General features: G+C 37.9%; 1 protein-coding gene across 1 annotated transcript in view; it reads right to left on the reverse strand.

Annotated features, from left to right (window-relative positions):
• Window positions 1-260: 260 nt before the first annotated feature.
• The window catches only part of LOC114354723 (transient receptor potential protein-like), a gene marked incomplete at its 3' end in the record, with an annotated part of 39,615 nt that continues 17,700 nt past the window's right edge, over window positions 261-22,175 (reverse strand). Inside the window, exons 3-10 of the mRNA XM_028307263.1 lie at window positions 19,461-19,605; window positions 11,457-11,552; window positions 10,026-10,168; window positions 8,537-8,738; window positions 7,548-7,721; window positions 5,460-5,558; window positions 4,690-4,825; window positions 261-443 (exon numbers count right to left, since the gene is read on the reverse strand). Of these exons, the coding sequence (XP_028163064.1) occupies window positions 261-443; window positions 4,690-4,825; window positions 5,460-5,558; window positions 7,548-7,721; window positions 8,537-8,738; window positions 10,026-10,168; window positions 11,457-11,552; window positions 19,461-19,605 (1,178 nt within the window). The remainder of the gene's footprint in view (window positions 444-4,689; window positions 4,826-5,459; window positions 5,559-7,547; window positions 7,722-8,536; window positions 8,739-10,025; window positions 10,169-11,456; window positions 11,553-19,460; window positions 19,606-22,175) is intronic.

Here is a 22,175-nt window from a genome sequence, read left to right on the forward strand (position 1 = left end):
GATTATGATTATTGTGTCCGATCCAAATTCCGATCTAGAAAATATTCTTCATGCGCTCCATCTCATGTTGCAGCGTTTCATAGGGTTGAAGATGATATTTATAAGTAACTTTCCTCGAGACTATGGATACGTAAATAACATGAACAAATACCAACCTTAGTACTTTTTATACCCATAGATGATGACGATGAACGGTACCAAAAGCTGTTGTAGCCTGTGGACCATTCCTAAGAACACTTGATGTAACTACAGAAGCCTACGCAAGAAGCATGCTAACAAGTCCAAATTACTTGCTATGTAGATGATGACGGTGAACTCGATGAGCCCCGGTAGAGACCCTCGCTCGTGCTCCTTCCAATGCTCCACCAGTTCTTGGAGCCAGCGGATCCCGGACCATTCCAGGACCAGGTACTCTGCCCGTTGTGACGCGAGGGAGAGCAGCACTTGAAAGAAAAACATAGAGTTAGATTATTACTCAATACTCCACACACCCACAAGGTGGATCGACGACATGATAAAGGTAGCAGGAAGGCACTGGATGCAGGCCGCTACCAACCGTGCGATGTGGAAGTCATTGGGGGAGGCCTATGTTCAGCAGTGGACGTCCTGTGGCTGAAATGATGATGATGATGATGACTCAATACTCAATAGTTTATTGCTTCCATAATGTTTAATTCTCGAAGTTATGTTATTAATTTGGGAGATGAGAAATTGAGAATGGAATGGAATAGACACTGAAGTCAGGCGCGGATCCAGCCCTCAAAAAAGGTAGTGGGCACAGCCACCAAAAATTAGCAAACTGAGAGTTGGATCACTACATGCCCGGACATACATACGAGTACATGCCTATCGATCTTATCAATAGATCATAATTAAAACAAGCAAATTAGGGTTAAGGGCATGCCCACAGTGCCCACAACGGTGGATCCGCGCCTGACTGAAGTGATAATAACAGATATTATTATTAGATATTAACTTCTTCTCATGCCTCTCCTTATTACGCTACGCGGGGTCTGATTCTGATTTCCCAATCAAGCAAAGTCATTTGATTCTATCTTGAACGTCTTATTCGAGGAGTTCCAATACTTTAATGCCCTTTTTGTCTGGACTCTTGACAATTTACATGGTTACAACCCTTGATAAAAATAGGTGTACCTACCTAAGGTATTATGAAATCAAACTCAAAACGTGACTCAAAATATAGCACTGATTGAATTAATGCTTGAATTTCAATTATAAGCATCATTTCAGAATACAGGCCTAAGTCATGTTTAACAAAACTTAGAATTCAAACTACTAAACGTTATAAAATCGGTATAGTTTCTAACATAACTCTCTTAATAGTTTACTAATGGGTATTTAAACACATTAAGGAGTCAGGTTGGTCAACTTGTAACGAAGTTCAGCAAGTCTTTGACTGGGGTTAATCCTGGTTGACCTGTGCCAGTGATTAACAGTCCCATAGGTCATGAATAATTACGATGCTTTTCTACTTAGAGCTTAGGACAGCATTGAGTATAGTGCACTCAATAATAGTTCACGTGAGCAAAAACTAATAGACAGCGACAACACTTTTTTACTATCCTTATTATAATCGTATGTTTACCTTTGTCATAATTTTAACTGACTTAAAAAAAGAATCTTTTTGAATCTCTCTACAAATTGTATGTTACTGATATTTTTATTTACTATCTTGCTAAGGTATTGAGTATTCATATTACTATTGATTACCTATTACTTATTCTGTGATCTGTGTGTTTCTGAATCGTTTATCTGGTTTTGCAGATGAGTACATATTAACGTAATATTATTACAGAGATAGAGTATTCAAAGCAAAGATCACAAAAGAAGCAAAAAATATTCACAAGAGTATGCTTTATTATTATAATGTATTCGGATATTTGTAAGCATCAATCATACAAATAAAAGAATTGTAGAAGTTCAAAGAAAATCTCGGAAACGATAGTAAATTCAAACGTATCGTAAACTTTTAAAATGTAGTCTTCTTAAAATAATTTGATCTTTTTGAAGTCTGTGTGTGTTCCGAAATCATTTGTACAAAACAAACACACTTAATGACTGAGTTTGAATGATGAATGATCAAACAAAGATCAGTGAATCACCGCGGGTGGGAGTAAATATGATAAATCAGGAATATGTGATAGATTTATCACCGATAAGCAGGAATTAGGAGTTGGAAGATAAAATTTGAGAAAAGAGATATGTGTTTATTTTTGTAATCTCTTTTGCTTTGGTATCGATGTAATTTACTAAGGCAAGATAACAATCACAGATTAACCGCGTTATTCAATATGTTTTTAAGCCACGCATATTTTTATTTGGGAAAGTTTTGCGATGCCTTTTTTGTAGTTAACTACAATATTTTATGTTGTGATAAACAACTAGTTATAGAGCCTATCAAACTAAGTAGACTCTACCTTATTGCGTTGAAACTTAACAACTATAATTATGTACTAAATGATTACCAATTTACCAAATAAGTAATTTTCTTGAAGTTACTTACTTGTATGTTTAAAAACAATTAAGTAGGTATCACGTGTAAAGGTGGTCTTTAAAAGCTTACTTGCAAAAATAAAATGAGTTTTACAAGTTTATATCATACCGTAGACTTAAATTTTTTAGTGCAGCTTAAAACTGTAATAAACTAAAGCTTACGTATGTGAAACAAAATATCATTTGATGTAGAACAGAGACAAACATTAAAATATAATTGTGAGAAACATTAATTCTTTTTAAAAATACGAGTAGTCGTTCACAAGATGCTGTATTTAGTTTGATATAATCTACCTACCGTCTTCCGTATATTTTGTATACTTTTTCGGAAATTACTACGTAATAAAATCAGAAACTAAAGAATTTTCAAATGTTGGTACTTAAGTAGGTTAAGGTTAAGATTGTTCTTAAACAAGTACCTGTTACATCGCAACTTAATTTAACTTTTCAATCAAATTTAGGTTAATTAATATCACTCCCCAGTGAATGTCCCTTGTGTGGAGTAGCATGGTGTCATTGTGTTTAGCCCTTATCCTTGCAAGTTTGGGATGTATTTATTGCGAGATGAGCTCTGTTGTATATTTTAAGTTTTTCGTAGGACGAAAGGAAAAATAGGCACACTAAACGATTTGAATACGCTTAAAGTAAAAAAGTTGCGAGTGCTGTGTTATTGTAATGGACCATTTTGTATCGAAACAAAACGTTTGATAAACTGGGAAGAACTAAACACATAGCCTCAATTTTTTTTTAAATCATAAAAGCAACTGGACAAATAAATAAATAAATAATAGATAATAATAAATAAATCCTTGGACACTTTTCACACAACGCCAGCTAGCCCCAAAGTAAGCAACTTAATGCTTGTGTTATGGGTGCTAGCTTAACGGATATACTACTTGTATACTTTTTTTTTTAAATACATACATATTATACATAGTAACACCCAGACCCGTCACAGAAATTAAAATTCATCATTTCAATTTCTGCCCGGCCGGGAATCGAACCCGGGACCTCTCGGCATAGTAGTCCGTTCTGAACCACTACACCAAACGGCCGACAATAAAATAAAAATAAATGTGAAAATGAGGTCTCCCCAACCCTTTTGACTGGTTTGGGGAGTGTACCTACGTCAAATCTTTCTTTTGCCTCTAGTAAATTAGAGAGGGTCGTGCTCCTGTAATGGACACTAAATGACTTGATGATGATGATGGAGAAAATATTAGTTCAATTATTTATTTATTTATTTATTTATTTATATTAGGGAAACAAACAATTTTGATATACAGACAAATAATCACACAAAAAAATAGGACAGAAATCAGCAAAGTTTCCACAGTTAAAATTAATACAGAGTGCAGACTAAAAATTAATTAAATAGTAATAAATTATACATTAATTTCTAAATGTCAAATAAATCGAGGAAAATGTCCTTAAATAAAACCAAATCCTGCTCTTGCAGTGGAGACTTGACTTGATAATGATGACGAATTAAATGAAAGTGAAGTGGCATTAAGAAGTTTTAAAGTCCTCCATTTGTTCCATTTCCTTCCATACAGAGGTAAAGTAGAGAGGGTCGTGCACCTGTAGTGGAGACTAAATGACCTGATTGATGATGATGAAGTTTTTACGTCCACCCACAAGGTGGACCGACGACATCATAAAGGTAGCAGGAAGGCGCTGGACGCAGGCCGCTACCAATCGGGCAACATGGAAAGCATTGGGGGAGGCTTATGTCCAGCAGTGGACGTCCTATAGCTGAGATGATGATGATGATTTTTTTTTTTTATCCACAACGAGGAAGCTCTTGGCCTGTATCTCACCTGATGGTAAGTGATGATCAGGCCGAAGGTGGAAGCGAGCTTCACCCGAAATCCTCAACCACGGAGGAACTGGCTATCTTACCTCTAACTGCCGGAACACAACAATGCTGTTAACATGGTTGTTATGGCGACAGACTTAGGTAAGATGGTGGTAGCTAGCCAGGCGGACTTAGAACAAGCCCTACCACCAACCAAACCGAACAGAAAAATCTGCCGCCACTGGGAATCGAACCCGGGACCTCTGCGTCTGAAGCAGGTGGTCTTACCACTAGACCACAGAGGCGGTTAGATGATGATGATAATGATGATGATGACGATGATGATGATGATGATGATGATGATGATAAGTACTTACTTAGAAACAGCATGTAGGAGGAGCTGTGGCAGATGAACTTGACGAAGGGCTTCTTCATGAAGCGGCCGTACTCGGAGTTCGGCGCTAACATGTAGATCGTGCAGTACACGGGAAACATCACACCAAGTTTCGCTACCTACGACAAGAATAAGTTTAAAAAACGCGTTATCTATTATATAAAAGAAAGTCGTGTTAGTTACTCCACTTATAACTCAAGAACGGCTGAACTAATTTAGCTGAAAATTGTCAGGGAGGTAGTTTAGAGCCAGGAGAAGGACATAGGATACTTTTTATCCCGTTATTTATTGCCATTAAGGCGGAACAAAGTTCGCCGGGTCAGCTAGTTATGTATAAAAAAATGAATAACTTACTTGGAAGTAACAGATAGTTAGATGATACCCAATAAGTTAATTAAGATAGTTTAGTTAAGTTACTTTTCATTGGCTGTAAACTTTGAGTTAATATGTAGTTTAGAAATTAATAAATTGTCATTTAATGAGGGCTATCGTTTTAGCGCTCACCAGTTAGCGCCACTGTAGAGTAAGGTCCTGTCACTTGCTAGTAGCGAACACAGTGGTACCAACTGGTGAGCGCGAAAGTGGTAGGAGGACTATCGCATTTACACTCATCAAGATGGCGCCACTGTAGAGTAAGGTCCTGTCAATCGCCAGGGGTGCCAACTGCTAAGTACAAAAACGATAGCCCTCATTGAGTTCGCAGTCTGCTGTCTCTGTGTCAGGACTCGACGCACAAAGTTCATTTAAGGTTACCTGAACACATTGCCCGACGATGTTTTTTCTCTTGAATCCTGGTAAGCCTTCATACCAAATCGCGCCCAGCAACTGTTGTACATTCGGATGTGCTACGAACTGGAACAACACTTAACTTATTAAAAGTTCCTTCCGCCTGCAGTATGAAAAAAAGTCTTTGATAACTCCTGATAGTAGCTCTATTATATGGCTAGAGCCGTCTATTTACTCTGAATAAATATTTTTGATTTTGATTTTGTCGTGTCGACAACAAACCTACACAGCGGCCCAAAACTTCGCCACAAGAATGGCGTTGTCAATAGCCTTCATCAAATGCGTGCAGTTGTTTGGGCACGCAGGACACGACATATGGAAACCTTAATATGATTCCTCACTTCATAATCGTTTTGTTTCTGCGTCTGTCGTAACATTATTATAATTTTATTTATGAGCCAGCTCAGCCAGCTTTTCCGCACCTTTCTCTTCTTTTCAGCTTGTATTGGCACCTTTCTAGAATAATGTATCTTTATAAAAGTTACAGAAATGAAAAATACATTGCTAGCAGAGATAAAACATACCATAATAAATTAACAAACAAAATCCGCCCTGTGCAGTATTATTTTGACCATCGGATTTGACCATCCTATTTGACGATAGCAAAGCTTCTGCGTAGCTATAGATTGAATAAAACATTGCAAAATAAAGCATCAGCTTATCAAAACAAACCAATATCGCTAAAGGAATCGTCGCGGGTGTTTCATTTACAAATTGATATGGAATTTATGATCGTATGCAATGAAAAATACGGCTTGAAAACGGAATTCTAAAATAGGAGTGAAAATACCTACACTTTTCAGTTTATTACGATTTATAACTTTTCCAGGCGAAAGCAGGTTTAAGATATTTCAGTGCTTTGGCCAGTGACGTGGTGTATATTTTCATTTCCACTCATAGTGGGGACGGATGAAACATACTTAAGTTTGGAATACACTTACAACTGCTTTAATGTGAAGTTCTTTTTATAGATAAACTAGTTCGTTTATTGTAAGAGCTATTTTCAGCATTTATTAAAGTTGAGAGGTGGTGTTTTTCACTCTTCCCGTTATCTTTTCCACTTAAGTGGATTTTTATTGTTTTATGCGAAAAATATGTCATTATTAATTTAAGTTCCTATTATTATCTACCTACTGTACTAAATATTGTATATAAAATAGGCATAAGATTTAATTTCCATGATACCAAATCGAAAAAATTGGCAAAAGATTTACAGACAGTATGAACAAAATTGCACATTATTGTTCAAAGTATCAAAGGCCCAGTGTTACATAGTTATACAGAAAATTAAAGTCTATGTGCACTTGGCTTTATTGCAAGTCTGGCATAGTACCTATGCTATGTGTAGTATTTTTCTCTCAGTGTCCTCCTGAACGCGACTTAGGTAAAAAGATAGTTTGTATTGCAAACGAGAAGATACGAGTTCGGAGTTTACTCGGAGGGCGGGAGGCCGTGACCTGTTGATCCTTGTGTGTGGCTTTGTATGAGATAAGACACCTTTTGTTTATTTGTATGAAGAAAAACACCCACTTTCTTTGGTATTTGAGAGTGATAAATTAGATGAGGTACAAAAGTACATATTTTACTTATGGTCAACGTCATCAATTAGAAAACATCTGTTTTATGTAGATAGGTATTGTTGTGTTGTTTTTGGGATAAATAACGACTACAGATAGATCTATGTAATTTAACAAATATTCTTAACAGTTTCAATTGGGGGTCATGGTCGGTCATACATTTATTATGAAGCACATTTTGAAGCCTGGTTAAGTTTCACTAATAAAAACACACCCTATCCCCGCTCCACTAACTATAGGAACCTACTCAGTCAAGAAATATATTATACCTTGAAACGAAAAAAAGATGAAATAAGATGTCAGACTTTCGAATAAACGCAATAGTACGGCTTTTTATTTTTGCTCTCTTCGTAACTTTATGAAGAGAATCACCTCTACTAGCTGACACATCGATACAATACAGAATACAGTACGAATAGAATACAGTTCTAGAGATAATTTGATGTGAACACTATCATCTTCTACCAAGATCGCTTACCATTTTCTGCTTGTACTTGATGGCCAGTTTGAGCCTGCCCAGGGTTTGTCTCTCCCCTGGCTCCCAGCTGTCCGTGTCCCAGGGGTTGTAGTTGAGCATGATCTCCAGCTCGTTGGACGTCCTCGTGTGGTCCAGGAGGGAGGTGGCGAACTCTTGGCATTGCTGCCGCAGTGCCTATAGAAGTGGTTATAGTCAGACCTTATTTTGTGGGTTGTAGACCAAGATAGTTTTAGCATGGCTGGCATAGATGATGCAGTTTTCAATAGTTTGTACCTATAGTTTGCAGTTTGTACGATAGGTATTTATGAAAAACTGCGTAAGCTATGCTAGCTAATGCTTAAGTAATTTAACTTAAATCTTGGTCTGCTACTTGCATTTGGGTTAGCCGGGCTAGGAGCTAATTATTTCAGCAACTTTTTGATTAAAAAACTTTGTACTCACAATAAATTCTGGTAAGCTTAGTTTAATTTACAACAGTTTATTTAATAAAGGTACGTACTACATCCTGCTCAGCCGGTTCAGCTCCCAGGACAGCTGGAAGGCCGTCCGCAGCGGGTCTGCTGAGGACAGCGCGATGAGCTAAGGAGGTGAGCGCGCGGTAGGTACACGTTGATGCGAGCCTAGGAGTGCCTCAGAGTCAAACCTCACCTTGTACTCGACCCGGAACTCCGTCTCCATCCTGCTCAGCCGGTTCAGCTCCCAGGACAGCTGGAAGGCCGTCAGCAGCGGATCGGCTGAGGACAGCGCGATGAGCTAAGGGAGGTGAGCGCGCGGTACGCGTTGATGCGAGCCTGGGAGTGCTTCAGAGTCAAACCTCACCTTGTACTCGACCCGGAACTCCGTCTCCATCCTGCTCAGCCGGTTTAGCTCCCAGGACAGCTGGAAGGCAGTCAGCAGCGGGTCGGCTGAGGACAGCGCGATGAGATAGGAAGGTGAGCGCGCGGTACGCGTTGATGCGAGCCTGGGAGTGCCTCAGAGTCAAACCTCACCTTGTACTCGACCCGGAACTCCGTCTCCATCCTGCTCAGCCGGTTCAGCTCCCAGGACAGCTGGAAGGCAGTCAGCAGCGGGTCGGCTGAGGACAGCGCGATGAGCGAGGGGGAGGTGAGCGCGCGGTACGCATTGATACGAGCTTGGGAGTGCCGCAGCGAGTCCTCTTGGGAGGACTTGACGCACTCGTCGCAGCCGCATCTGTAAGGAGGATGTAGTTTGACATGTCCTAGTAGGAAAAGCTTAAATGGGTTATCATCATCAGATAATGATTTATTTTAATGAATAGTGTAATTCATTTTAATGTGCCAGATTTATCAAAAAGAGGATTTAGCATTCATTTCCCACGCTGGACAGACGGGTTGAGGAAATGAGGAGGCCCGATATTTGTTCTTCAGTCCCCTTTTACGACATCCATAGGAATAGTGGGGTGAGCGAGTAGTTTAACAAGTAAGATGTGATACTTAATGGCTCAAATCTTCACATTATTATGAAAAGAAACTCATGACTTGCATTCCAAGCCAGGAAAAAGAGTCAAGCGACGAAGGTTTTAAAAGACTCTCGTGCCACTGCTAGTGTAAACCCTTTTACTGGTTTTATTGAATTTGTGGGAATCGAAGAGGCCCACTTTGTTGGATAATGAAATATTTATATCAACATGCAGACTTATCTAGAGATTTCACGTTAACACGGCTTTGCCCTGACTCTGAGCCCATGTTATACGACTGAAAATAGACCGGCTGTGTATTGTTTAGCATGCGACACGTTGGCAGAGCGTGTTGATAACCTAAATATTTACTTAGGATTTTAGTCACGGTAATGCTTGATCTAATATTTTACGTAAAGGTCTCCCTGTGACCCAAATTATGGTTTTGTGTTATTAAAACTCGCCATTTATTACCAGCGGGAAGGAAGCTGGGATTACGTGATTAATGGACGACCCAAAAAAGTGTAAAAATTAATATGATCTATCTTTCTAAGGCGACATGAAGCTAGTCTCACCAATCACTAGTTTACGAATGACCAAATTTTTTTGTGATGAAACAACATACGTTTTTGATAAGATGAATGATGCAGAGTAGGTATCTATTACCATCTAGCTCTTCTGTCTACGAGAATGTTGAGTGCCTCACAATGGTTCCTTATGGGCTACTAGGGTGAGAGGCGTGAACAACTTTTAAGATGGTGACTAGATGAATGACTTGACTTGATCTGTACTCGACGTCGTGGGGATGAGCAGTATGACTCCTCTAACTTAGAGAAATAGAGAACCTCATCGTGGTTCCCTGAGATTGCGAGGATAAGCGGTGTGAAGAACCTAAGATGGTGACAATGAATGATGATACCTACTTGAAGCCGTGGGGGTGGAAAACGTGTTTTTCTTGTTCGGCAGGATATTAGGGACCATTTGAGGGATCCCGTGGTCTCTCAGGATGACCAGCGTATACTCAAGATGGTGATAATGAATGATGAAGGGTCTGTACCTACTTGACGTCGTGGGGGATGGGCAGAGTCGCTCCCCTGTCCAGGAGTATCTTGAGGATTTCGTAGTGGTTCCTGTGAGCAGCCAGGATGAGAGGCGTGATGTCTGGCGTGAAGGTGGCCGCTGAAGGGTCTACTGACTCCCAGCTCTGTTGGGAATAACAAATTCTTATGGTGTGTCCACACTGGGCGAACGGGCTCAAGAGCAGGGTGAGCAGGATGACTAGCGTGCCGCGCGAGCCCGTTCGCTCAGTGTGGACGCACCATTAGAGTTGTTGCAATTCACGAAAGCTAGTGACATGTGTGGTGGCTTGATACTGTTCGTTTTTCAAGAGTTTTGATAGACATTATTGACATTATACACTATCGTTATGTGCATGTACACGTACATACACAAGTAAAGCTCACTCGCCTTCGTCAGTTGTAAGAACTATATTTATGATTTTACCTAGTATTGACGTCATGATTTTTCCACTTGAATAAAATTGAAGGTAAGATTAGCATAAAAATACCCTGTTTTTATTGAGTTTTATGGATATGTTGGTAAATGCCTACTTGGCTGTTTTTATTGAAAGATGCTATTTTTCATTTGGATGAAAAGAGACAAACAAACTAATTGGTATAACGATGGTTATTTAGTTTTCATGAAGGAAAGTTTTTATGTAAATGACGGCAGTGTTAACTCCCATAACAGTTGAAACTAAAATTAAAGGGGTAAAGTAGGTAACAAACAACCTTTTCTAAAAAATAAGATCAAGAATTTTCTTTAGATTTGTTCTTAGCTACTTACTTTGTGAATATATTTTAATTTGAATGTTTCTTCATAGCTAATGTAGGTGCCCCAAAGGCCCAACTAAACGTTGGAAAGGGTTAAAATTTATAGGTGATCCGGTAGATTTATTGCTAATTAGTTTTTAAACTCATTTCTCTTTATTGCAAGGTCAATAAGTAGGTGGCGTGAAGGGTCATTTTTACCGCGGAATTAAGGTTATAAAATACCATATAAATGTATAATTCTCTTAATTTTGAGTAAAACATAAATATTATTATTATAGTAACTTCGATTCTCAGTTATTGCCTGTGCTATTCAGTAAGCGCTGTATTTTAAACATTGAATAAGCAAAATAAATTGTTTGGTTTGTTAGGAATTAGAGAATTCTTTACAGTTTTCTTTAAAAGTTCTGGACGAAATCTACTACTAATTACCTACTATAACTAGCGGCCGCCCGCGACTTCGTACGCGTGAATCCCGTTTTTCCCGCTAATTCCCGTTCCCGTGGGAATTTCGGGAATTCCTTTCTTAGTGCACCTCTACGGTACCTAAGCTACGTCCCTTCCAAATTTCAAGTGCCTACGTTTAGCCGTTTAGGCTGTGCGTTGATCTGTCAGTCAGTCAGTCAGTTTCTCCTTTTATATATTTAGATAAAAGGTACTTACGTAAGGATCACCGGGTACATGGTGGTCTTCTTCCCACTGCAGAAGTAGCTCTACTGCCTCTACGTATTCTTCCTTGATTGCATGGAGTAGGGCATCCTAAGAAGAATAAAATAATATTTAAGATTCATCAAAACATAACGAAGAAAATTCACAAGAAAGTCGCTTGTTGTTTACTTTTCTGAGTAGGTAATCTACTATCAATACGTGTAAAGGTGGTTGAAACTAATAAATTGACGTACAGCTTTCAATTACAAAAAACCTAGAAAGTGTTCACATCTTTCCTAACTTCGCACCAATTACAAAAAAGTTATGACGAAAATAATAAAAAAACACAATCGCCCAAAGTCCGCATAAATTGTCAGCAAACAAAAGACAACACACAAAAAATAAACTGAAGTGGCCAGATATAGGTACTCGTAGCAAAATTTATACTTTCTAAGGAGGTTTGATGCTGTAATTTTTATTAATTGAAACTAGCATAGAAACTTTTTATGCTATTTTAAACAATTACAGTGAAACTTTATTGTTATTTTAAAACGTAAGAATGAAGTAAATACTTGATTATTTAGGAAAGATTTTTACAAAAAGTGGCTCTAGAAAATATCTGGATAAAAAAGCTTAGTTACCTAAACGTTTCAATATCACTGATATGACTTGTGTTTGAGAGATAGCGGCAATAGAGTGATTTACTGAAGCAATATGAATTTTTCATGCGAGATTTGTGAAGTTTGTAGTTTATTCGATTAAAATACTTATTTGAACAATTTTAAAGACAGTTATTATGAGTAGTATCATCATCACATAGTAGATACCTTGATTATTTCTTTAATTTTTCAATTTAATATCATCAGAAAAAAAGTTTATATTAAGAACTGGCACAAAATAAAAAAATAAGTGTCAACAACGCGGGTTCCATTTTTGTCTTCTAAATTTTAAAAACAAATGACAATTCAATGTTCGAAAATATCAGCCAGTATGTGCACCAACTAAGCAGTCACCGTGCATGCCCCAATCATATTACGTTCTAACTCGGTTATCGACATCGCCGCGCTAACTTTATTCTTGGTGTTTTGCCGTGGTGAAAAGAAAAGAAAATGGCCACATTTTCTTTTTTTGCGCTATGCTATTATTAGTGAGCATCTTATTTTAAGTTTTGGGGGTATAATTATTATCCAAACCAGGCAGTAAGAGATAAATATAACATGTTCTAGGCTCTACATGATAAAATATTAGTACATTAATTAGATTTTTAACTAAATAGGACTTGGAAGCATATTTACCCACTTATCATGGAACTTCGAGGGTTCCATTATTTTTCATCCTCAACTAAGATTTAATATTTTTAATCAATTGTCAATCAAAGAGCACATTGTTGAAATATCTTTATAAAAACGTTATGGTGCTTCAAATTTGCACTCTGGCAAATAATTTGCTTTCATGAGCCAGTCAGTGAGCTATGGAAAGCTTTGCTCGGAATCTCGCTAAAGGATAAAATCTGAAATGAGGTCATTCGATAGAAGAGCAATAATGGACATAGTCCAAAAGTAAGCTGAAGTTGTAAAGGACTGGTTATAGTCTGTCGTAGAACCCATGAAAGGTCATGGTATTCTTCAAGACCAATGACCATACGTATCAGCAAACATATAATATAGACAATCCCCTACTCGTTGAACCGAATCCTTTAAGAAGATAGCTGGCGGTGGCTGGCGGTTATTTTTTATGTCCAGCATTGGAATGAAATGATAAGTCAATTTCAAAGTTTTCAAATACAAATTGTTTATTGCTTGTCACATTATAAATAGCTTAGTGTACAAATCAATCGACTATTGACGTCATCAACCATAAACTTTAATTATAAACCAATTAATAAACAACTTACGAGTACAAATCACTATAAATACAGCTTCAATATTAACTTTCTTAATTAAGTATTGCGTATCACACAATTTTATAATTAATCTAAGCCCGCCCCTGACCTTCCCGTAAGATATTTATAAATGTCCTAAAAACGTTACCTATTTTGGAAGGGCTCTATTTAAACAGCTTTCAGTCATTTACTTGTTTTAGTAATAAACAAGATTAGATGCTGTGAAAATCCTTGCACGAAACTTTCCGATTAATAACCACAGTGAACTCTTTAGTATAAGTTTAAGTAAGTGCGGTAGGCATTAGCCATTAAGTTGAAATTCTAATATCTCGTTGCAATGTGTTTACCGTTCTTCTAATTTGTATGGATGATTTTTTTTCTGTTTTTCATTTATTTTTCTTATATTCCCTTAAATGACGTCATAACTTTGTTTTTCCGTGAAGGTTTTTTAAGAAAAATGTGCTGTATTTTTGGAAAACCTAAATTACTCAATACCTACACAATAATTTGTTGCATGCACGATGTGCATTTTTCGTAGACCAGACCAGTGAGGGATGTGAGTATGTACTGTTAATTGTGAAAAATATAAAACGTTAAAATAGCGGTATCGTTATAGCCAATGAGCTGCTTTCATAGTGACATTGACGTATTGTCAATGTCACACGAGAATCAAACGTCAGAATAGAGGGACACGCGGAGACGCCGCGCGCTTTTGTGTTAAGTGATGAATTGTAATTAAAATAAGGCAATATAATGTAAAAGATGAGTATCCAGTGTTTTATTTAAGAGAATAGATCTACCGGCCTTTAATAGTACATGTTGTAAAAATGTGATACTTATTTATTTACTCCGTAGTTTCACACTTTTTGGAATTTTATGAACTTACGCGGTCATAAATCCAGTAATATTAAATAATGTGAGCCTTCTTAGTTTGAGTATCTTGTGTAGGAAGTAATAAAAATAGCATCTGATGAGAGGGTAAATAAAATTTAATAGTTTGGTTTTAGACGTCGGTTATTTACGGCGTATGCCCCGGTTTTTAACCGATGAACCGTAAAACGTTAGATTGTGGTTACGTATGCTTTTTTACTTCTTCATCATCCATCAGCATAGAGCAGTCCACTGCTGGACGTACGCTTTTACTAAGGCTGCGTTGCACCACCTAACTTTGACCGTAACTTTAACGATAACCGGTGCTTTTTGTGTGGAGTTTGATAGATTTTGACGTTTGTCAAAGTTTAAAGTAAGATGGCGTAACCCAGCCTATACCTACCTATCGGCGCAAAGACTCGTAGCAGGCAGGCGGTGTAATAACAAAACAGTGCATATCTTCTTTCTTGCACTCACACTGGTTATGGGTGACGGACGTCACACAGAGGCAGGCATAACGTTGTTTATAATACCAATAATACTTAACAATTAATAAAACTAAAGCGAGTGTGCACCTCTGTTTAAAAAAAATACCGAATTACTCAATAATCGGTTAACGCAACAACATAATCGTTTTTTTTTAATAGATTAAAAACCTTGTCTCATACTTTGTGGCTTACCATGATGATAAGTAGCCTTATAAAATATTCACAATGAAGCTGACGTCATAATGTGAGCTTTTCTATGAAAACCGATTTACGTAGCAATAATAAGGAGGTAAAGAAGATAATATTTAGCTATACTTTTTGATAATTCCACATCAACGTGTTTTTCAATTTATAGACAGGTAGGGAGAAACTCCAATATAGTTAGCCTTGGATCCATTATTCATCCATCCATTATAATGTATAATATACTTTATAATTATATTTAAGTGTATAAGAATCCATCAAAAAACATGTTTACTCTCATGCGGGTTAAATACCAAAAGCTCAACTGAGTTACTTTAGCCACAAAATATAACAGAAGACAAACTCCATACTAAACGCGCTCGAGCCACGCACACATAGGCACCACTCTAGCAAGACTGTCTTGGACGAATGCGAGCGCGACGTGGCGCGACAGACGTTCGCCACACGTTCGCTGTGGTTCGCTTGAGTCACGCGCCGGTCAACCGCCTGTGATATTATTTTGTTTTGCGAAATTGACGAAAATGAGTGAACAGGAAAAGTCGTATTATAATTGGTCGGTATTTTGGTTGCTTAAACTCATCATTAAATACCGAATTTTCATTTTTTAAATTACCAGTTGATTCGGGGAGGTAAGTAAGTTATTTATTTGAATTTTAATTGAAATTGAAAGCCAACTCAATTATTAGGAATATCGAATTGTTTTAGAGAGGTTTTAGGAATTATTGGATAACTAGCTTTTGCCCGCGGCTTCACCCGCGTGAAATTTAGTTTGTCACAGATCGTCATAAATTATAGCCTATATGTTATTCAGGGTTATAAACAATAATACTGTAAAGTTACATCAAAATCCGTTCAGCAGTTTTTGCGTGAAAGAGCAACAAAAATCCAGACATCCAAACTTTCGCATTTATAATATTAGTTGGATAATAGTGTCANATGTCACGGTTAGTAGCTTTAGAGCCAGGTGACATATTAGAATTTAGATTTAGTTTGAGAAATAAAAGATAATTTAGATTAGCAAGTAATTTATTTAGATTAAAGAGCAAAAGACCTTAAGGGTGTGGGTTACGAGCTAACTATCATATCGCACGAGATTCGTCACCGGTGGTAGTATATTCAAACCACTGTCCTCGCTAGCATTGATGGTGATGTGGGTTGGTTCTTCTTGATGGTAGGCCCGCAGAGTTGTCGACACGCCGGACGGTTAGGGCCGTACGCACTGTGGTGTAGGGCCACTTAGAGAGTGCGCACGGGCCGTCCGACACGGCAGGCAGCTCTGCCGGGTTGAAGACCCAGGTGGTAGTTTCGGCAGTGGTGACCATGCATGGTGTAGTAGGTAGTCGTAGAAGATGAAGGTGAAGATGAACCCTGCAAATCAAAGCGGACACTAAAGCAGTTGCTAGCTTTTGTCCGTTTGACTGCGACATCAAAATACTAGCGAAGCAGATGGAATGATTTTTGGTAATAAATGGTGATGTAATGATGTGGCAGTCAAACAGAATTACAATAGGTGAAGTGAAAGTGATTGCAAAGTGAAGTAGGCAAAAATATTAAATTATGTAGGTAGAAAATAATTTAGCATATCTATGTAGGCAATTAATTTATAAAACAATATAGGTAGGCAATAATTTAGAATAATTAGAACAGTAGAATAAGATTAGAATAGTTCAATTTAGTAAATTAAATAGATTTTAGAAAGTGTCGTTACAGTACGAACAAGGTCATTTAAAGGTCATAACGTGTCGATGTCATTTCATAAAATATTTAGTTTACTTATTTAATCATGTAGTAAGTTGTAAAATAATAATATTAAAAAGTTATAGAAATAGGAAATTTGTATGAAATGACACCGAGCACATGGATAGCACATATCAAGAACAAAATGGCGGCTAGGCACTTACATTTAGCACAAGTATAAAATCTAGTCATTAAAAATACTTTTGCAACACTCACCCGGTAGCGGGGTTCACCAATACGCGATTACATTTTTAGTTTTTAAGATATTATGTACATCGCGGGTCCGGCGGTGACGGACAGCGATACGTCCGTGCTCACTAACGCTCTGGCTCGGACTAGGAGACGCGGCGGGAGCATCGCGGCCGTAGGCGCGTCGCTTGCGCATACATAAAAAACAGTCCGCCCGCTCGACAGAGAACAAAAGAAATATTGAACAACTTGTTTCGCGCGGGTTTACTTGTAGATTTATTATTTTATTTATTTTATTAGTGTAGAACAATATGAATTATTTAATTAAGTTATTTAGTTAGGTAGTTTACGTAGATTTAGATATATTATTATTTAAGTTTATTTATTTAGGTAGATAATAGTAATTAAAGTAGAATTTAGATCTAAGATAACGATCAGCGGTAACGCTAACCGTTACAATAGCTTAGAATAAGTTTAGACCGACGACCTCATAAAGGTAGTGGGAAGGCGCTGCGCTGGTGCAGGCCGCCACCGACCGGCCATTGTGGAAATCATTGGGGGTGGCCCTCCTGAATCGAATGTACCTACTACTGCTATTTCTATTTATTTATATTAACCGGCAGACAGTGGTGACTGAGTTTGTTGCGGCGCTTCTTCTCAGCACTTGCCAAATGTTGGTCTCGAAGCGCTGGTAGGGCAAAAAGATTATGGGACATGTAGAGGCTCCTTAAGAGCAAAATGACGATTTGTAAGAACTATTTATTAGTCTAAACAAAAAAGGAATTTTGACTTTTTGACTTTTGACTTTTGACTATGTTCAGCAGTGGACGTCCTATGGCTGAAATGATGATGATGATGATGAAGTTTAATAAGGTGCAGTTAAGAGGAGTGCGTGATCGAATCAGAAATGAGGAGATCCGTAGGAAACCCAAAGTGACCAACATAGCTAAAATCAAACAGTGGTAGTGGGCGGGGCACACATCTCGTAGAGTTGATGGCCGTTGGGGCAGAAAATTTATCAAATGGCAACCACAGGCTGGACCGACGATCTGGTGAAGGTCGCAGGAAGTATCTGGATGCGGGCATCGCAGAACCGGTCGTTATGGTAATCCTTGCCTTTGTCAGCCAAATCGAACGACCGTGTACGTGTAGGTACAGTCCTCTCAACTTAAGCTGAGAATTGCATTTGTGTGAGTGCACACCGATAGTTTGGGGTGGCAATCAGCTTGAAGCGCGGCGCGTCCCGCGCATGGTTTATTATAGCAAGCGGCCTGAAGCGCGGCGCGTCCGCCACGCACCGTTTCCTTGTCGCTCACNATATCTGTTATTGTCTTTCTTGCATAGTATTAAGAGTAACATTTTTCTATCATAACGAAATAAACGCAACACATGACAAGACAACCCTAGCGCGACGGCCGAGCGTGCGAGCGAGAGAGGTATGCAAAGCGAGGTACATACATTAGTTTACCTTCTGTTATATTTTGTGCTTTCGCTCGCAAAGCTGAAGCAGTTTTTCGTAGTAGTGTGCGAACTATAAACACTATGCCTAAGCGCAGACCACTAACTTTTAGTTGGTTGATAGTTGGGCCCGATTCTACTTTGTATGAAGAATAGGCGATACCAAATCGATGTCATGTGCGCACTTTCATACATGCCCATACTGATTAACAGCCCGACCCAACTATCGGCCAACTAAAAATCGGTGGTCTGCGCCTAGGCTACGAGAATTTTCCAGAACGAAGCTGCAACCGGCGTACCAAAAACTAAATAAATCGCAAAAGTCACGAATAGCACGAAAGTAACTATTGTACCTACGCAAATCGTCAATTGTTTTACTAGCGTACTACACCGTTCGTGATGTACGACAGATGTGATCATGCAAACTACAGCAATGATTTCCCGAGGGTTCCGACGGAGGCTTCCCTCAAATAATATTTCTTTATTTCGGCAGACAATAGTCTTTTTTTCACTTTTGCTGTCTGCAAGTTCTGGCTGATATCGGCAGGTATTTTTTTTGAAAATGAATGTATTTGTGTGAATTTGATTATTTTCTTTTGCGCATTTGTTTTCTGTTTAACTTGCAATTAATTCATGTCGAGACTTTACGCCAGCGATACACAGTATTGTTTATTGGGGCAGAACTGAATATCAAAGATTTTGTAAGGGTTAAAGACTCTTTAATTGTGGATTTTATTTATTTATTTGCATGTCACATGGTGTTTTACTGATCTTCATTTTTTTCTGTGTAGCACATATAATATGAGAATGCGTATTAATTATATGGCATTATAAATACATACTTATTAATTACGGTCGATACCTACATAAGTATGACACCCCGTAGGGTCTAGCTCAGACAGCGTGCAATACGTAGGTTTGTATAACTTTATTAAAGTGTACATCTACGGCGCTGGACGCAGGCCGGTACCAACCGAGCAACATGGAAAGCATTGTGGGAGGCCTATCTTCAGCAGTGGACGTCCTATGGCTGAGATGATGATGATGATGATGATGGTACATCTATTAATGTAAGATTGGTATTTATTTTATTTTCCTGTGCCCAATTGACGCTCAATTATGATTAGGTAATGATTAAATGTGTGTCATATTAAGGCACTGCTGAATCCTGAATCCATTCCTATCCCTCACCTTGACCATAATCCCAGAGTCCAGCAGCAGTTTGATGAGCTCGATGTTCTCATTCTCAATGGCGGCGATGAGCGCCGACCGGTTTAGGGGGTCCACACAGTTGATGTCCAGGACATCTGTGTTGTTGGAGTACTGTTCTATTAGCCTGCAGACAAACAATATTATCTATAACTAGCTGACCCAGCAAATGTTGTTTTGCACCCAGGGGTATGAAAAATACTGTAGAGGCTCCTTAAGAGCAAAATGACGATTTGTAAGAACTATATTAGTCTATACAAATAAAGAAATTTTGACTTTGACTTTGACTTTGACTTAGTTTAGGTAGGTACTACGCCCTATTCTGAGCCCTAATAAAACACAAGAATCGGTCAAGCACTTTCGGAGGAGTTTTGTTACAAACACTGTGACACGAGCATTTTAATTTAAGTTAGATATAAATAAATGGCTTTTGCACAAAAACAAACAGAAGTGTAGATAGAAACCATGATTTGTAACTTTTTAACAAAATCAACTAAAAATACGAAAGTGTTCTAATAACTATTGAGGTTTTTTTTAATAAAGTCAATAAAATAATTAGTTGTATTAATTTTGACGTATAATGCACAGTAAACTCTACCAAGTAAATTTTCAAGCTGACCGTTAATTTAAAGTTATATTTCACATCATTTTTACGTTTTAACCTACATAATGCCTATTTTCGAATTTTAAATAGGTTTTGAATATAGTTCTAATGACTCATATTACCGTCAACCTTTTTCAGCTATAAATATCCGAAGATTAGTCCAACCAAACGCCTCCAAAGTCCAAACCTTTGTGAAGGTTTGAACATCAATTTATTTCCCTACGTTCATGCATACAAATACTTGACAAATAATTCGGATGTAAGGATTTGCGGGTCTCTACAATGGGATATCAATAGGAGAGACGATTTCAATCGTTGGCTGTGGGTAGACGTGAAAATAGGGTGTTTAGGAGATGATTTCGTATGTATAAGGTTATTATGTTGAAGGAATGTACTTACGTAATTCCAGTTTATCTGCGTTGAATCTTCGATCTAGATTTAATGTGAAAGGGCACTTTGGCTGAGTTGCACCACCTAACTTTGATCATAACTATGATGATAACCGGTGTTTTTTGTATGGAGTTTCACAGATTTTTGACGTTTGTCAAAGTTAAAGTAAGATGGTGCAACCCAGCCTAAGTAAAGTGCTTAGTTCTGAGTTTGGTCTGTAAACAAACCCTGAACATCTACTTATGTATACTGGCATACAAAACTAAGTAAGTATGAGTAGGTACTAACCATACTTTTAAAAGGTGTTTTCTAAACTAGAAAGAAACTAAGTAGATTAGAGATTAAAAATAAAGTATGTATTTTTGAAAATTTTGTCACCTCTATGAGACTGTTGTTCATAAATGATGCGTGTATAGGATTTGTCACACATACAGGCGTTTCGCGCCCCTTCCGATTTTCAATTCCAACGAATTCCTGAAGAGTAACTGACCCGACTGAAAGTGACGCGCGCTGAGAATGTTAAATTACAATGAAATACTCAAATGTAACTTTATTTAGGTAATCATGATATTATGTAGAAGCTAGGAGTTTGTAGTCACTCTCTTTATCCCCATTCCATCGTAAACATTTGTACATAATATGAATTTATGACTAAATATTAGGTACCTACCTATCGTGCATTGTGGAAAACCTTGGAGGAGGCCTTTGTCCAGCAGTGGACGTCATTTGGCTGAAACGAACGAACGAACGAGCGAATTAGGTATCGCAGATCATATTGTAATAGACAATAATATTTATCTTTTCTTCGTCCTTTTATGTAAAATTTTTGTAAGGTCGTTTGTTAGCGAGAAGACTGCTTAAATTGTGCCTTTTTATTGTCAGTTGTATGTGGTGTGCAATAAAAAGTATATTCCCCAAAATTGACAGTAAATAGATGGTTAAAGAACCCCAAAAGAGTTCTGATCTAAACCGTATCCCTATTGAATCCCAAAAAGGTGCCTGAAGAGTAGCCGATAATTGTCACTACAAAAACAATACAGGGCGTGTGTGAGTGTGATAAAACGCCAAACCAAAGCGACGTATCACTAATAGGATTACGCCGTTGTACTGATTCCCAGGAGTCGGGGCACCCGAATAATCTGCCTTATATTTGCAGGTGTCGTAGTTTTTGTTGCTAACTTGTAATCTGATTGCCGTAAGTGTAGATTGCTGGCATGAAATAGTATTCTTTTGATGTTTTATTGCTGATTTGTCCACGACCAACACCAAAATATCCTAAATTGGGCAATTTTGGCATAAAAACTGAACTCCGACTAACTAAGGTTTCTTAAAGGTGAAACGCATTTTTCGGAGTATCGTAGTGTCGAATGAACTATACCTAATCATACTGGTAAAATAATAAATGGTGTCATTGTAATGTTATGTCTAAAAAATGTTTGTCAAAGTTCAGTTATTACACCCATAACTATAAAAAAGTAACTAAATCACTACGTCGTATACTCAGCTATAAAACAGCGCAAGCCAAACTGATTGTCCGACGAGGTCACACACCTGTCCGACTCTAAGGTGAAGAATTATTGTTTTATCTACAATTTCTTCCCTACATTTTTGTACAAAGAACAATACAATTGTCAGACTAACAGCATTCTCTACCAACAACTTTTTAGCTTTTGGTACGAGTACTTAATGTGATAAAAACGTAA

Source organism: Ostrinia furnacalis, unplaced genomic scaffold (assembly GCF_004193835.3).
Source record: "Ostrinia furnacalis isolate ACB-3 unplaced genomic scaffold, ASM419383v2 OfSCF2155, whole genome shotgun sequence".
In the NCBI taxonomy this organism is placed as follows: Eukaryota; Metazoa; Arthropoda; class Insecta; order Lepidoptera; family Crambidae; genus Ostrinia; species Ostrinia furnacalis.